At 46.8% G+C, this 17,030-nt stretch overlaps 1 protein-coding gene across 1 annotated transcript in view; it reads left to right on the forward strand.

Annotated features, from left to right (window-relative positions):
- The window catches only part of ren (renin), a 51,835-nt gene that overhangs the window by 6,238 nt on the left and 28,567 nt on the right, over nt 1–17,030 (forward strand). Inside the window, exon 2 of the mRNA XM_080209662.1 lies at nt 14,456–14,603. Within this exon, the coding sequence (XP_080065788.1) occupies nt 14,456–14,603 (148 nt within the window). The remainder of the gene's footprint in view (nt 1–14,455; nt 14,604–17,030) is intronic.

Raw genomic sequence — 17,030 nt, forward strand, 5'->3', positions numbered from 1 at the left:
CTGCTCCCAACTCTTCCAGAAAGAGACATTATCCTCAAGCACTTACCCATCAGGCTGTTTTGGTGTGTGAGAGAGTTTGGACCAGCTTTCCCTGTTTTTGGCTATTTTCAGAATCTTGTATAAACACAAGGAGCTGTGAGTCTTATTTTAGGCCCTGTCTGATAGTTAATTTCACCATCTGGCTGTTGGTGCCTTTGACCCCGTTTACTGAAGTCACATTTCTTCACCTCATGGATGGCAGAAAGCTTTTACCAAAAAAAAACTCGGCGAGAAAACAAGCTTTTAGCGAAAATAAACTGAGTCGATCGTCCCTAACAGATAGCAGAGCTTATTAATCACTGTAATCTCCCTTTCCTTCAATAAACATCAAACAGCTCTCTGTTGTGGAACCACCCCAATCCACCCCACCTCGCACCCCCCCACTTACCCACCCCCCCACACCCCCCTAAACCTGCCCTTCCCACACCCCCTACCCCCTGCCTCACTCCCCTCATCTGCAGAAGTTGTCATGTTCCCAGGAAGCTTCTTCCCAAGCTTCTGATGGAATCTAAACAGAAATAGGCCCTTGGAGTTTAGAAGGATGGGGGGGGGGGGGGTACGTTTATTGAAACTTACAGGATATTGCGAGGCCTGGATAGAGTGGACGTGGAGAGGATGTTTCCACCAGTAGGAAAAACTAGAACCAGGGTGCATAGCCTCAGGCTAAAGGGACAATCCTTTAAAATAGAGATGAGGAGGAATTTTTTCAGCCAGAGAGTGGGGAATGTGTAGAACTCTTTGTCGCAGAAGGCTGTGGAGGCCAGGTCATTGAGTGTCTTTAAGACAGAGATAGGTAGGTCCTTGATTAATAAGAGGATCAGGGGTTATGGGGAAAAGGTGGGAGAATGGGGATGAGAAAAATATCAGCCATGATTGAACAGCGGAGCAGACTTGATGGGCCGAGTGGCCTAATTCTGCTCCTATGTCTTATGGTCATTCAGCCCCTCAGCCTTGCCCTGCCGACCTACCAAATAAGAAAGGTGTTTTAATAATATACACAGTGGTTAGCACTGCTGCTTCACAGCTCCAGGGACCTGGGTTCGATTCCCGGCTTGGGTCACTGTCTGTGTGGAGTTTGCACATTCTCCTCATATCTGCATGGGTTTCCTCCAGGTGCTCCAGTTTCCTCCCACAGTCCAAAGATGTGCAGCTTAGGTTGATTGGCCATGCTAAAATTGCCCATTAGATGCGTTGGTTAGAGGGATTATTAAGTAAAATATATAGGGATATGTGGGTAGGGCCTGGGTGGGATTGTGGTCGGTGCAGACCCGATGGGCCAAATGGCCTATTTCTATACTGTAGAGTTTCTATGACAGCAACAGACTGAACCTGCATACAATTCACAATCACAGGACATCCCAAAGAACTTTGTGGGCAATGAGGTACAGAGTGCAATCACTATTGCAATGCAGGAAATGCAGCAGTCAATTTGAACACAGCAAGCTCCCACAAAGAGCAAGGAGATAAATGACCACACTGTGATATCAGGGTGGCATGGTGGCACAGTGGTTAGAACTGCTGCCTTAGAGCGCCAGGAACCTGGATTCGATTCCCGGCATTGGATCACTGTCTGTGCAGAGACTGCACATTCTCCCTGTGTCTGTGTGGATTTCCTCCGGGTGCTCTGGTTTCCTCCCACAGTCCAAAAAAGGTGTTGGTAAGGTGCATTGGCCATGCTAAATTCTCCCTCAGTGTACCCGAACAGGCGCTGGAATATGGTGACTAGGGGATTTCCTTAATAAGGTTACTTGTGACATTAATAAATAAACTTAAAAGAAACTTATTGCTAGAGAATTGGAGAGAGTTATATAACCAGGTAGGATGTCAGAGATAACTCTTCTCCAAAAATGCCATGGGTTCCTTTACACCTGTTGAGGATTAACCAGGTAAAGCTTGGTGAATACTCAAATCTTCGAAGCTTTTATTAATTGCTTGCAAGGAGAAGAGATGCAGTGAATTTCCCTATGGTGTTCTGTTGATTCATACAGATAATTAGCAGTCCTCATCCAACAAATGAGAAACAAGCAATTTTCTAATCCTTTATTTGCATGCATAGTCACTAATCATAGTGTAGGTTTTTGCCCCTTCTTATCCAATAGAAAACCTTCTCCTTCATTAGTGTAATACGTCACCATATCTTGTTTTTTGCTATTTCTCATGATAACTTGTCTTTGTTTCATCCTGTGGCCAAGCCGGGAAGGCAGTGTTTATGAAACTGACAAAAGGTTAGATGAGTCGCTTCACTGAAGGTGCAACAATTGACTTCAATGAGGCCTCGTCTCCATATTTGCTGATAGCGTTGCCTGCCTTTATTGTTGTAACTTATTTCCACATCAGTATCTGCAGTTTTTAACTGCTTTTAACTATAATTTCACAAGTTCCAGCAACCCCATGGTGCTTTATTTGAAGTGAGCATCCTTAACCATGCAGAACAAAGTGAATTAAATATCTGGCCACAGTTGGAATTCCAACTTCATTTCCACATATCCACCCGAGAGGGTAGATAAACCCAAGGTTTCATATCTCGTGCACTCAACAGTGCAATGCTCCACCAGTACGGCACTAAGCGTGTCTGCCTAAATCACATGCTAAAGCCAATGAGATGTGGAGCTAGAGTATAGGAGGATGTGTATTTAATGCTTGCCTTCATTGGTTGGGGCATTGAGTATAAAAATTGACGGGTCATGTTGTAGCTGTACAGAAACTTAGGCCACATTTAGAATATTGTGTACAATTCTGGTCGCCATACTACCAGAAGGATGTGGATGCTTTGGAGAGAGTACAGAAAAAGTTTGCCAAAATGTTGCCTGGTCTTGAGGGTATTAGCCATGAGGGGAGGTTGGATTAACTCAGTTTGTTCTCACTGGGACGACAGAGGCTGAGGGGGTAACCTGATAGAAGTCTACACGATTATGAGTGGCATGGACAGATTGGACATCAGATCCTCTTTTCTAGGGTAGAAAAGTCAAGTATAAGGGGACATAGGTTTAAGGTGCGTGAGGAAAAGTTTAGAGGAGATGCGTGAGACAAGTTTTTTTACACAGAGGGTGGCGAATGTCTGGAATGCGCTGCCTGGGGAGGTGGTGGGAGCAGGTACAATAACAGCACTTAAGGAGCAACTAGACAAATACATGAATGGGAAGGGAAGGATATGGGCACCATAAATGCATACGGTTTTAATTTAGGCAGACGTCATGATCACTTGGAGGACCGAAGGGCCTGTTCCTGTGCTGTACTTTTTTTTGTTCTTTGTAATAATTTTGGAAAAAGGCTTGAAAGAGAGATGCAGAGTAAAGGGTTAACTCGAATAACAGTTACTGAGCATGTGTGTAAGGAGCTGTCACAGTGATGCTGTCATAGTGGGAACAGTCTAAGACGGGAGCGGTGTCCTAATGTTCTATAACCCTATACATAGTTAGCTATATGCATAAAGATATTTTGGGGAAAAGACCTTTATCTCTCATAAGGTCTCCTCCTGGGGTAAGGTACCCAAGGTCTCTGAGATAGCACGACTGCAACAGAAGGGCACACAACATTCTGAGTGGCTGGTAAAACAATTGACTCAGAGCTGCCACTTGGTAGCAACTCAATAGTGATAGGCCTATAAAAGTAAATGACTGCGGACGCTGGAATCTGAAACAAAAACAGAAAATGCTGGAATACCTCTGCAGGTCTGACAGGATCTGTGGAGAGAATAATGGAGTGATCCATGCTGGCCTCTCTGGGGCGCTTTGCACCACAAGCCTCCCACATTCAGTCACTTCTCTGGAGAATTGGGAGTTCCGCACTGGGACAGAGGGGGCCAGAGCCTAAACATGCCATTGAACCAGGCTTCAGAGCACTCGGGTACCATTGCACAAGGGCGCTCAAATCTCACAGTGTGCTGGGAGAACCCCTCCCTCATTTCATGGAGACCCCCCAACCCCATCGGCAGGATGTTCCCCCACCCCCCTCCCCAACAGAGGTTACCAGCATTGGGGCATCAGGGTCCTCCCAATGGTTTTGCCTGCCCAACCCCCAACAACCACCCCCCCTCCATCAAGACCCCTGACACGATCCACCCCTGCGTTACCACCCCCCCGCAGGTCATAGCCCCTGACCTTCTTGGCACTGACCCGGCACACTGGCTGAGCCCAACTGGCACTGTCGGGGTGTCCAGTGGCCACTGCTAGGGTGCCTGGTGGGCACTGCCGGATGCCAGTTGAACACTGCCAGGTAGATACTGCCGGATGGGCACTGCCCCACCATGCTCTCGACCCCCTGGGGACTTCAATGGTCTCTGAGCCCCCTCACATTCTCCAAAGTGTGACCACCACACCAGGCCTCCACCGGTGGAGACCAGTCGTGATTCTTGCCGTTATGGCTCCGTACCGGAATGTTGAAAAATTCTGTGAGCGGGGGTTTCCATATTTAAATGCTACTTTAAAAATACTAACCAGACACCCGCCCTTTCTGGGTAGGATTTGGTTTCACGCAATTGGAAAGAGGCTGGGAGACTCACAAACTATTGTGCACCAGGCACGAAAAGTATTCTTAGGTTCACTTGCTATTCTCCAGGCTCGCCGCGATTTGCACCAGGCATGGCGAGATTGGAGAATCACCTCTGAAGCTCTGAGTCTGGATGACTCTTCAGCAGAATGCACAAAAATAAGATGGGCTTGTTAGCATCGGTTTGCAAGTCTATTCTATACCATGCCAGCCTTGGAGGGCTGTTCAATGAGTGGAAATGAATGGGAGGACCGAGCAGATAGTTTCCTAACTGGATATGAGAATGACAAGGAAATATACTCAAGAGTCCTTTCTACAAGTAATGGTCCAGATTCTTCTGCAGATATGTGGCTTGTAGTCACAAACACCCTTGAAATGATACAAAAGGAAGCAGAGTTTATGGAGTAAATGTCCCACAACATTGCTTGAAAATCCATATTTAGCTTGGACATTTGTATCTCTCCACTCTGTCAAAGCTAACCTGATAGAAGTCTACAAGATTATGAGGGCCATGGACAGAGTGGATAGTCAGAAGCTTTTTCCCAGGGTGGAAGAATCAATTATTAGGGGGGCATAAGTTTAAGATGTGAGTGGCAAGGTTTAAAGCAGAGTTCGAGGCAAGTTTATTTTACAAGGGGTGCCTGGAACTTGCTGCTGGGGGAGGTAGTGGAAGCAGATAGAATACAGAACCGTACAGTGCAGAAAGAAGCCCTTCAGCCCATCGAGTCTGCACCGAACACTATCCCACCCAAGCCCTTCCCCCATATCCCTACATATTATACCCACTAATCCCTCTAACCTACACATCCCTGGACACTAAGGGGCCATTTCTTAGCATAGCCAATCAACCTAAGCCGCACATCTTTGGACTGTGGGAGGAAACCAGAGTACCCGGAGGAAACCCACGCAGACACGAGGAGAATGTGCAAACTCCACACAGACAGTGACCCGAGCCAGGAATCAAACCCAGGACCTGGAGCTGTGAAGGGATTAGCAGGGTAAATATGTGGGGTTACAGAGATAAGACGTGGGTGGGATTGTTGTCGGTGCAGACATGATGGGCCAAATGGCCTCCTTCTGTACTATAGGGATTCTATGATAGGGAAGAATCACATTGCTGTTGCATCCTTAATTGGTGAGACTGATGCTTTAACTCAGAGTGATTAATTGACTTGAATGTGTTTTCTGATTGTGGTTAAATGATGCGCTGCTGTGTCTCTGGACTTGTTGGATTTGTAAAAGTTACATGTTAAGGACGGATAATTGAGGCTATGGGGGAATTTGAAAACAAGATGAGAATTTTAAAGGCTGTGTTTGTTAGTCAGTGTGGAGCAGTGAGCATGTGCAGATGGCTATGAGTGGCCATCTTGGATTAGCCGTGGACACAGTGGACACAGGAGTGGGAATCCTTCCTTACTCATTTGCCTTCTCTGACCCAGGAACAGTGTGATTTTTTTTTTAAAAATTGATTCACGGGAGGTGTGGGCGTCGCTAGCTAGGCCAGCATTTGTTGCCCATCCCTAACTGAAGGGATGTGATGAGCTGCCTTCTTGAACTGCTGCAGTCCCTGACAATGCTATTTGGAAGGAGTGACTTGGAGGGGAACATCCAGGTGATGGCCTTCCCAGATACCTGCTGCTCTTGACCTTACAGATGGTAGTGGTCGTGGTTTCGGAAAGTGCTGTCTAAGGAGCCTTGGTGAGTTCCTGCAGTGCATATGATAGATAGTACACACTACTGCCACTATGTGTTGGTGGTGGAGGGAGTGGATATTTATAGAAGGGGTAGCAATCAAGTGAGCTGCTTTGTCCTAGATGGTGTGAAACTCTTTTAGTGCTGTTGGAGCTGCATTCATCCAAGCAGTATTCCATCACACTCCTGACTTGTGCCTTGTAGATAGTGGACAGGCTTTGGGAAGTCAGGAGGTGACTTACTCTCTGCAGGATTCCTAGCCTTTGACATGCTGTTATAGCCACAATACTTATATGGCTGGTCCAGTTTAGTTTCTGGGTGTTGATAGTGGGGTGAGTGTCCCAGAGCCACACTGACTGACTAGATTCAGCACAAATGTTGGATCCGTAGATCAAACCTGAGCCTTCGCCAGTTTGTGTAACTTAGCATCACTTTTGGAAGGGGAAGGAGCCGGTGGACCCAGTGCAAGGCCCTTTTTAAAAGACAAAATCTATTTAATTTGCATCTTAAGAAAAGCAAAATATTGCAGATCCTGGAAACAAAAACAGAAAGTTCTGGAAGTACTCAGCAGGCCTGGCAGCCTGTATGTAATTTACACCCTGGCACAGTCCAGGTGATACTGTGCCAATTTATAATAACAGCTAAGCATTTTAGAGGTGTTAAAACAGTCCAAGGCACTTCACAGGAGCGATACCAAACAACATTTGACAGTGTGAATCCAATAAGGAGATACTGTGAATCAGTACGGTGGAACGGTGGTTAAGCACTGCTGCCTCACAACGCCAGGACCCGGGTTCGATTCCAGCCTTGAGTCACTGTCTATGTGGAGTTTGCACGTTCTCCCTGTATCTGTGTGAGTTTCCTCTGGGTGCTCCAGTTTCTAAAAGGCGTGCTGATTAGGTGCATTGGCCATGCTAAAGTCTCCCTCAGTGTACCCGAACAGGCACCAGAGTGTGGCGACTAGGGAATTTTCACAGTAACTTCTTTGCAGTGTTAATATAAGCCTGCTTGCGATACTAAGAAATAAACTAAACTAAATTAATCTCCCAGCCTGCACGTCTTTGGACACTAAGGGGCAACTTAGCATGGCCAATCCACCTAACCTGCACATTTTTGGACTGTGGAAAGAAACTGGAACACGTGGAGGGAACCCATGCAGACATGGGGACAATGTGCAAACTCCATACAGATAGAGACCTGAGACCAGAATTCAACCCAGATGTTGTGAGGCATCACTGCTAACCACTGTGCCATCATGCCAGCCCATTTGACTGAAAAATATTTGTAAAAGTTCATTACCAAGCATTTTGAATTTAAAATTACAGAAAGTGCGATAAAATTCAACTTTTCTCTCTACAGCAAGCTGCACTGAGTGTTCTGAGTACCATTTCAATGCTCTTACTATGCATAGTGTGTAGTCCACGTCAGGCATACAGCGTGAGAGGTTCTATACGCTTTCCAGACTCTCGGTGCACTCTCGACTAAGGACAGGCATAGTGGGACTAATTAGATATTCTACCAAAGAGCTGGCATAGGAAAAATGGCCCAAATGGTCTCCTATGCTGTATGATTCAATGGTAAAGGCCTCTGTCTAGCCTGCTGACACCTTTCGAGTTTTAACCTGCCAATTATTCAGACCCCTGTTAATCCCTGAATGATCATTAATTACCAGGGCGTATTAGCATTTAGATTGCTTTTTGTGCTAATATCATCTGCATCATGTAACCAAACCTGCAACCCCTGGATGTTCATTAACGATCAGAGAATATTTGCATTTAAATTGCTCTTTGTACAAATGCAATTAACATTGCATAAATACATAATCCTGTCAGTTTGAGAAATATTGAAGATCATCAACCAATTTTCACCGACATCTGTTGCATGAAGCGGGTGTAACTGATTCTGGCCTTGTTGTTTATACCGTCCATTGCAACTTTCACCAGTTCACGTGATGTGTGCCTCCCCACCATGTTTACGCGCTGATTCTCCAACCTTGCGTTACACTGGTGACTTGAATAGTGTTCTGGTCCGCGAGTATCATTTTAACTTGAACCAAATGTCAATTGAATATATTCAGGGGTCGGCTGGATATAACACAGGGGGCGAATGGGATCAAGCATAATGGAGAAAAAGCAGGATTAGGCTATTGAGTTGGACGATCAGCCTTGATCATGGTAAATGGTGGAACAGGCTCAAAGGGCTGAATGGCCTCCTCCTGCTCCTATCTTCTATGGTTCTATATGTCTATAGAGGTATCCACGGCACAGAAAAAAGCTGTCCATTCGGCCCATTGAGTACCTGCTGGTTCTCTGTGGAGCTATTGAATCAATCCCTCGCTCGACCCCTGTAGGTCTCTATCCATTCCTTGTGAAATCATGGATTGTTTCTGCTTCCACTACTGTCATTGCCACCCACTGCACAAGGGAAATAGAAAAGAACCTAAGAACCCCTACTCTGCAGAAGGAGGCCATTCGACCTGTTGGGCTTGCACTGATTACAATCCCACCCAGGCCCTTTCTCCTTAACCTCAATTATTTACCCTACTGGTTCCCCCTGAAGCTAAGGGGCAATTTAGCATGACAAATCAATCTAACCCACGCATCTTTGGAGTGTGGGAATATGAGAACTTGGGGGAAATCCACGCAGACACTGAGAGAATGTGCAGACTCCACACAGACAGTCACCTGAGGTCAGAATCGAACCTGGGTCCCTGGCTCTGTGAGTCAGTAGTGCTAACCACTGTGCCACCGTGCATCTCTTGCCATAAATCTCTGACCCTCCAGTCCTGTACTGTCAACTAATTGGATGAGTTTCTTCCTCATCTACTTTATCTCAACCTGCTATAATCTTGAACGAATCTATCAAATCTCTCCTCAATTTCCTTCCATTCCAAAGGGAACAAACCCAACCTTTGCAAGCTGACCTGGTGAGTAAAATCTTTCATCCCTGGAATTATTCTGGTAAATCTTCTCTGCACTATCTCAAGAATCCTCACATCCCTCCTGAAGTGCAGTGACAAGATTTGAACTCAATATTCCAGTTGGGGCCTAACCAGAGCTTGACAAAGATCCAGTGTAACTTCCTGCTTTTGTACTCAATGGCCAGAATTTAATGCCCTCCATTGTGGCAAATTGGGTGCCAGGGGAGCATTTCATTTGGTGTAAGGATTGGGGATGTGGACCTGTCCATCTTCTAGCCACTGCCCCAATTTAGTCTATGTTGGGAAGGCTTGGCGGATGGTTATATTCTCCAGCGCTGATTGAGACCCTGGGGTACAAAAAACAAAGAACAAAGAAAATTACAGCACAGGAACAGGCCCTTCGGCCCTCCAAGCCTGCACTGACTATGTTGCCCAACTGAACTAAAACCTCCTACCCTTCCAGGGACCATATCTCTCCATTCCCATCCTATTCATGTATTTGTCCAGACGCCCCTTAAAGGTCACTATCATTTCTGCTTCCATGACCACCCCCGGCAGCGAGTTCCAGGCACCCACCACCCTCTGTGTAAAAAATCTGCTTTGCACATCTATTGGTTGTCAATCAGTGGCAGGTGGGGAGCACCAAAAGCAAATGGTGCCATGTACTCTTGTTGGATTCTTGGTTGGGAGAGGGGGAGGATGGTTGTGGGGTGTGGAGGGGAAGCTTTGTCAGACAGTGCCTGATTGATGGTACTGACATTGGGAAGGGATAGGCCCAATAGGCCCAGTTGAGAAACTCTACCCTTGCTTCTGACCAATCTCTCTCTCACACACAATACCCATCCCATGACCACCGTCCACACCCAATTCCCCCTCCCACCCCCACAGCTTATCATCTTTGCTTTGGCTCATGCTAATCCTAGAGGGGTGCAGTATCAGAAATAGCCACTGCTACTCAGTGGCACTGCTGAGCAATGAAGCATGAGGAAACTGGAGCGACCGGAGAAAACCCACACAGACACGGGGAGAATGTGCAAACTCTATACTCTACATTCATTACCACAAAGTAGTTGAGGCTACTTCAAGAATAAATTATATATAGCTCTTGAGGCCAAAGGGATCAAGGGATAAAAGTGGAATCAGGATATTGAATTTGATGATTAGCCATGATCAAGTTGAAAGGTGGAGCAGGCTTGCAAGGCCAAATGGCCTACTCCTGCTGCTATTCTCTATGTTTGATTGACCAGAATTCCCTAACCCGGAGGGCTGTGTATAATCAATCAGTCATTTAAAATGTTCATGGCAGAGGTGGATAGATTAATGGGCTCCCAGGTTTTATAAAAGGGAACAGCAGGTTGGGGCGGGGGTTGGGGGGAGGGGATGTTGGTGGATTTCCAACCTGGGGGTCATTCATCCAGTGCTGCCCAGTTGGCACTTGAGAATTATTCATCTCCCGAAGTCGAAAATGTTCAGAGATTGGAAACGGCCACAACTATTCTACAGCCGGGTGTGTTTTCAAGTCATTCTTCTGAAAGGGGGTCACATGGGATCCTTCATCAGCTGACAAGCTTGTCCATTAAGCACTGCCCAGTGCCTCCAGTAGTGAGGCCTAAGCGCCCACGTGTTTTGTTACCCATTCTCTCTCAACATGTTTTAGAAACTTTTCTCTTCTAGTAATTGGAGAAATGATCCAAAAGAGATCCATTCCGCCAGTGAAGCCTTTTTTTAATTCATCTGTGGGAGATGGGCGTCACTGGTTGGGTCAGCATTTATTGCCCATCCCTAGTTGCTCTTGAAACTGAATGGCTTATTTGGCCATTTCAGAGGGCAGTTGAGAGTCAACCACATTGCTGTGGCTCTGGAGTCACGCGTAGGCCAGACCAGGTAAGGGAGACAGATTTCCTTCCCTAAAGAGCATTGATGAACCAGATGGGTTTTCTCCTGACGATGGTTTCTTGGTCATTAGTAGATTCTTAATTCCAGATATTTTTTATTGAATTTAAAATTCCACCGTCACCCATGACAGGATTTGAACCCAGATCTCTGGAACATTGGCTGAGTTTCTGGATTAACATTCCAGCAATGATATCACTAAGCCATTGGTTCCTTCCTCAACATCTGAGTCTTTCCCTTGACGCTTAGCGATTTTATTTACACTGTTAAATGTTCAGTATCTATGAAATTTCTTGTTGTGTCATCCCCTGTACCTTCACCATTCAGCAAACTGTCGAGGGGAAAAGCTTGTCGTCAGCGTATTGATGATATAATTAATATGCTTTTCCACATTACTGCAAAGTGTTTCATTGGCTGAAAACTGGGCTTGTGAAAGGTGCTAACTCAATACAAATTCTTATTCAAAAACATAAGGATTAGGAACTGGGGTAATCCCTCAGCCCATCAAGCTGTCTTCGGGGCTAATTCCACTCCCCACCCCCTCCAACCATTCCCACTTCCTTACACTGTCCTGTAGTCCTTAAATCCCTGGGAACCCATTAATCTATCTACCTCTGCCATGAATGTTTCGAACGTCTGATTATGCGCAGCTCTCTGGGGTAGGGAATTCTGGTCATTGACAACCCATAGAAGCCCAATGGGCCCTTCCACCGCCCATCTCTGACTCCCCCAGTATGCTGGGTGGCTGGATGCTGAAATTGGCAGCCATATTTGAATGGAGACTTAAAGGTTAATTAGGCTTGTTAGTCCCCTTTCCTCTTGTTCACCATTTGCCCTTCAAAACCTCATCTCCCAATACCTTCTCTGCACCCTTCTCCCCTCACCCCTTATCCCCATCTATCTCCCTCCATCCTTCTCCCATTCTTCACCCCTTCTCCCCCATCCATCTCCCCGCCCCTTCTCCCTCACTCCCAACATCCCTTCTCCCCCACTCCTTCTCCCCTGCAGTTCCTTTCCCCCTCACCCCACCTTTTCTCCCCCCACACCCTGTCTCATCCTCACCCCCACCCCCAACCCTTCTCCCTCCCCACCCCTTCTGCCCTGTGGCCCCTCTCACCCCCACCAATTCTCCCCCACAACCTTTCTTTCCTCAAGCCTTTCCCCGCACCCTCCCTCCCACCCCTCCTCTCCTCCCCCAACCCCTCTCTGCCCCTTCCCCTCCCACCTCCCTCCACCCCTACCTCCGGCCCCCCCGACCCCCACCCCTGCAACACCTGGCTGTGATCACAGAGCCCCCTCTGCCCTATAAGCCCAAGGATTTTCTTTCTGCTGGAGCCAATGCTCCCCTTGGTGTTTAGTCCCTTCTCCTTCCACCAGCCTGCTCTCTGTCTACGTTGCGTCCTTTGGGATTTCTGCTTATCAGCACTCGTATGCTTTCAGTCTTCCCCTGGGTATATAGGAGGAGGTTAAAGGAACAAGAACGACTTGAAAACACACCCGGCTGGAGAACGGTTGTGGCCGTTTCCAATCTCTGAATGTTTTCAACTTCAGGAGATGAATAATTCTCAGCAGTTTGGATTACAGTCATTTAATTTTAGGACTGCAGCATTTCTACTGCCAACTTGAGGTCATGGTGGGGTCGGATAGCTGAGGTGAATGTGCCACCCGACTGAACATTTGGGAGAAGCTTAAAATTGGAGATCTGTGAGAAAGTCTTTTTGACTTTTTAGCCAACTATGAGAGCTGAAGGGTTTAGTGCCCTCTCATGGCTGTTTCAGGTACAGTGAGATGATCATGAGCTTAAATGGGAGACACCCTCAAGTCTCAAGATTAAAGTTTAAAGTTTATTTCTTAGTGTCACAAGTAGGCTTGTATTAAGAACATAAGAAATAGGAGCAGGAGTAGGCCATCTAGCCCTTCGAGCCTGCCCCACCATTCAATAAGATCATGGCTGATCTGAAATGGATCAGTTCCACTTTCCCGCTTTCTCCCCTTAACCCTGCAATGTGAAAATCCCCTAGCCGCCACACTCCGGCGCTTGTTTGGGTATTCTGAGGGAGAATTTAGCATGACCAATGCACCCGACCAGCACGTCTTTCGTATTGTGGAAAGAAACTGGAGCACCCGGAGGAAACCCACGCAGACACGGGGAGAATGTGCAGACTCCACACAGGCAGTCACCTGAGGCTGGAATCAAACCCGGGTCCCTGGCGCTGTGCAGCAGCAGAGCTAACCACCCTAGTGAACATGAACAGGCCATTCAGCCCAACAGTGGCTGTGCTCCCACAGACTATCCACCCAATTATCAACAACAGTGTGCTTTTGTACAGTGTTTGTCAGAATATAATTAAGGGGGCAAGGGATCACATTTGATAAGGCATGATAAATTAAATAGTGAAGTCAAGGCAGGAAGAAGGAGGATGACGTGGCCAGAAGGTAGAGAGTGTGGAAGATAAAGTTGCCATTGTCCCAGATGACCATAGGCTGCCCTCCCATTTCAGGGGGAGAGCTGACAATTGGTGATTTAACTTGAGGATCAGGCAAGAGGGAGAAGGTGGGGTGTTCATGAATAACCTCAGCCACATCAGAGTTTGGACTCTCAATTCTTAGCATTATTTCACTAACCAGGCATCTAACCAATGGAGCTAACCATAGCAACTACTTCACTGTGTCATCCAGTAGGGCAGTCACCTCAGATGTTACTGTGAGTGACAGTGGATCTGTCCGTACGCATTGTCAGGAACCCCAGTAGTCGAGAGCTCACAACGCTGAGAGTTAGATCCTAGGCAGTGCTTTATAAACCAAAATAGCAATCTTTTTTCCAAGAGTCATGTTCTATTAGAATGCATGGAGCTTTCAGCCTTTCTGTTGATAATCACTTGTTTTCGGGTGTCTGACTTGGCCCAATAGTATCAAATCCAGCTGGAGGCCAGAACGCTTGTGGGTTCAATCCCATTCCATAGAGTGGAGCAGAATCTCCAGGCTGGCAGGAGTATCAGTGCAGTACTGGGGCAATACAGTGACACAATGGTCAGCACTGCTGCCGCACAGTGCCAGGGAGTTGGGTTTGATTCCTGGCTTGGATCACTGTCTGTGCAGAGTCTGCACGTTCTCTCCGTGTCTGTGTGGGTTTCCTCCAGGTGCTCCAGTTTCCTTCCACATTCTGAAAGATATGCTGGTTAGGTGCATTGACCCGAACAGGCGCCGGAGTGTGGCAACTAGGAAAATTTCACAGTAACTTCATTGCAGTGTTAATGTAAGCCTGACTTGTGACTAATAAATAAACTTTTAAACTTTATTGAGGGAATGCCCCCCATTGCAGTGTTAATGTAAGTCTACTTGTAACACTAGTAAATGAACTGATATTTATCAGGGTTTATGCTGTTGCTTGACAATGATTCTAGAACATTTATGTCTCCAAAGGATCCCTCTCTATAAAATGCCATCCATTCGCCAATCGCTCCGGCAGCTTGGACTGAAAGTGACGGATGTCTCTCGGGAGATTAATAAAGACTTTCGGACAAATATGGGCAATGGAACAGCACCAACGATCCTTACCAACTACCTGGATGTAAGTATGCTGGCCTCCTGTTTAAACCTTGGTGAATTTAAAGCAATTCACCAAAGATCCTTCGACAGCACCTTTCAAACCCACAACCACTTCCATCCAGAAGGACAAGGGCAGCAGATACATGGGAACACCACCACCAGCAAGCTGCCCTCCAAGCCACTCACCACCCTGACTTGGAAATATATCGCCGTTCCTTTGCTGTTGCTGGATCAAAATCCTGGAATTCCCTCCCTAATGGCATTTTGGGTCAACCCACAGCACGTGGACTGCAACGATTCAAGAGGGCAGCTCACCACCACCTTCTCAAGGGCAACTAGGGATGGGCAATAATTGCTGGACTAGCCAGCGATGCCCATGCCTCATGAATGAATAAAAAACGACTTGTTCCTTAGGCTGAGGTCCCTAATCTACGGCTCACTTCACTGATCTACGGGTCTCAACCTTTGGACCCAAATTTTCTCATCATCAATTCATAGAAAATAATTATTTTGATGTGTTTCTAATTTAAGAAGCCAAGAATTGGAAATAGATTCCAAGCTAAAACGGGAAAAGTCTCTATCTTGTTTTTCATTAGAATTGGCATTTGGAAAGCAGTACTGCCGGGAGCTGTTGTGTTTTTGACTGAAGCTCTTCTTGTTTACATAGAATATGTAGAACCCAGTGCAGAAGGAGGCCATTTGGCCCATCGAGCCTGCCACAATCCCACCCAGGCCCTATTCCCGTAACCCCAAGTATTTACTCTGATAATCCCCCTGACACTAAGGAGCAATTTAGTACAAACAATCAACCTAACCCACATATCTTTGTAGTGTGGGAGGAAACTGGAGGAAACCCACACAGACATGGTGAGAATGTGCATACTCCACACAGATAAAGACCTTAGGCTGGAATTAAACACGTGTCCCTGGCACTGTGAGGCAGTAGTGCTAACCACTGTGCCGCCCTCAAATAACGTGGCTGCCATCTCCATCCTAGGTTGTGGTTATCACAGTGTGATGTGGTACAGCTCTGTGTTGGATGCTTGTCGGTGAGGGACCTTGGTTTGAGTATCCATCTTGCTAAGCTCTTGAATGAAGGTGACAATCAAAGGAGGAATTCCATACCATCTTCAGGAGAATGGGATATTTGCCAATATGCTATCTGTCACAGTTGCACAGATAGAGATAAGGAGCATGTTAGCCATACACTCTCAAAGCCTGGCGATCAGGCAGAAGGAAAGGAGAAATGAATTAGAAGGTGAGAGCCATGCCTTTCTCTGGGCAGACTCTTGTGCAGATAACAGACAATCAGCCCCTGGTGGGAGAGTCAGTGAGGCTCTGACATTGTCTGTTTTTCAGGAAGGGCCATCACATCTTGTGCCATTCAATCAGTGGAGAGGTCAGTGATGGGCCTATCCCTGAGAACCAAAAACCCTGGAGGTGGAAGTCCTTGCGAGGCTGGCAAAACCCCTAGATTGGCTCAATGCGACAGGATATAGAAAATAATCCTTTTTATCATACTACCCTCAGACCCCATTGTCTCTCAAAGAGCCCTGAATCTCTCAAAGTCTGAATCCTTCATCGTCCCTCAAAGTCTAACTCCCTCATCGTCCCTCAAAGTCTAACTCCCTCATCGTCCCTCAAAGTCTGAATCCCTCATCGTCCCTCAAAGTCTGAATCCCTCATCGTCCCTCAAAGTCTAACTCCCTCATCGTCCCTCAAAGTCTAACTCCCTCATCGTCCCTCAAAGTCTGACTCCCTTATTGTCCCTCAATGGCCCTGTATCTCCACAAGGGATGATGTCATCCTATACCTGATGATATCATATCCAAATGTGATGACACCATCTGATATGTGATGATGTCATGAGGTCACTCATCCATCTATTTGTTGCCACAGTGTCCAGTATTCATATCCTCAGACAATGACCAATTAGGGTCGAAGGGCGTACTACAGGAACAAGCTCCTTCCTTTTTTATTCATTCACAGGGTTTGGGTATCACTGCCTAGACCAGCATTCATAGCCCATTTCTAATTGCCCTTGAGAAGGTGGTGTTGAGCTGCCTCTTGAACTGCTGCAGTCCCTGATGTGTAGGTACATCCACAGTGCTATTAGGGAGGGAATTCCTGGATTTTATCCCTGTGACAGTGGAGGAACGGTGAGTGATTCGGAGGGAACCTCAAGGTGATGGCATTCCCAGGTATCTGCTGCTCTTGTCCTTCTAGATGGTAGAGGCCACGGGTTTGGAAGTGGCTGTCTAAGGGATCTTAGTGAGTTGCTGCAGTGCTTCTTGCAGACGGTACACACGGCTGCCTCTATTTGTCAGTGATGGAGAGAATGAATGTTTGTGGGAGGGTTGCCAATCATGTGGGCTGCCTTGTCCTGGATGGTGCCGAGCTTCTTGAGTGATTTTGGAGCTGCACCCATCCAGGAAAGTGGGGAGTATTT

The sequence above is a fragment of the Carcharhinus amblyrhynchos genome, chromosome 22, assembly GCF_965287045.1.
Source record: "Carcharhinus amblyrhynchos chromosome 22, sCarAmb.v2.hapA, whole genome shotgun sequence".
In the NCBI taxonomy this organism is placed as follows: domain Eukaryota; kingdom Metazoa; phylum Chordata; class Chondrichthyes; order Carcharhiniformes; family Carcharhinidae; genus Carcharhinus; species Carcharhinus amblyrhynchos.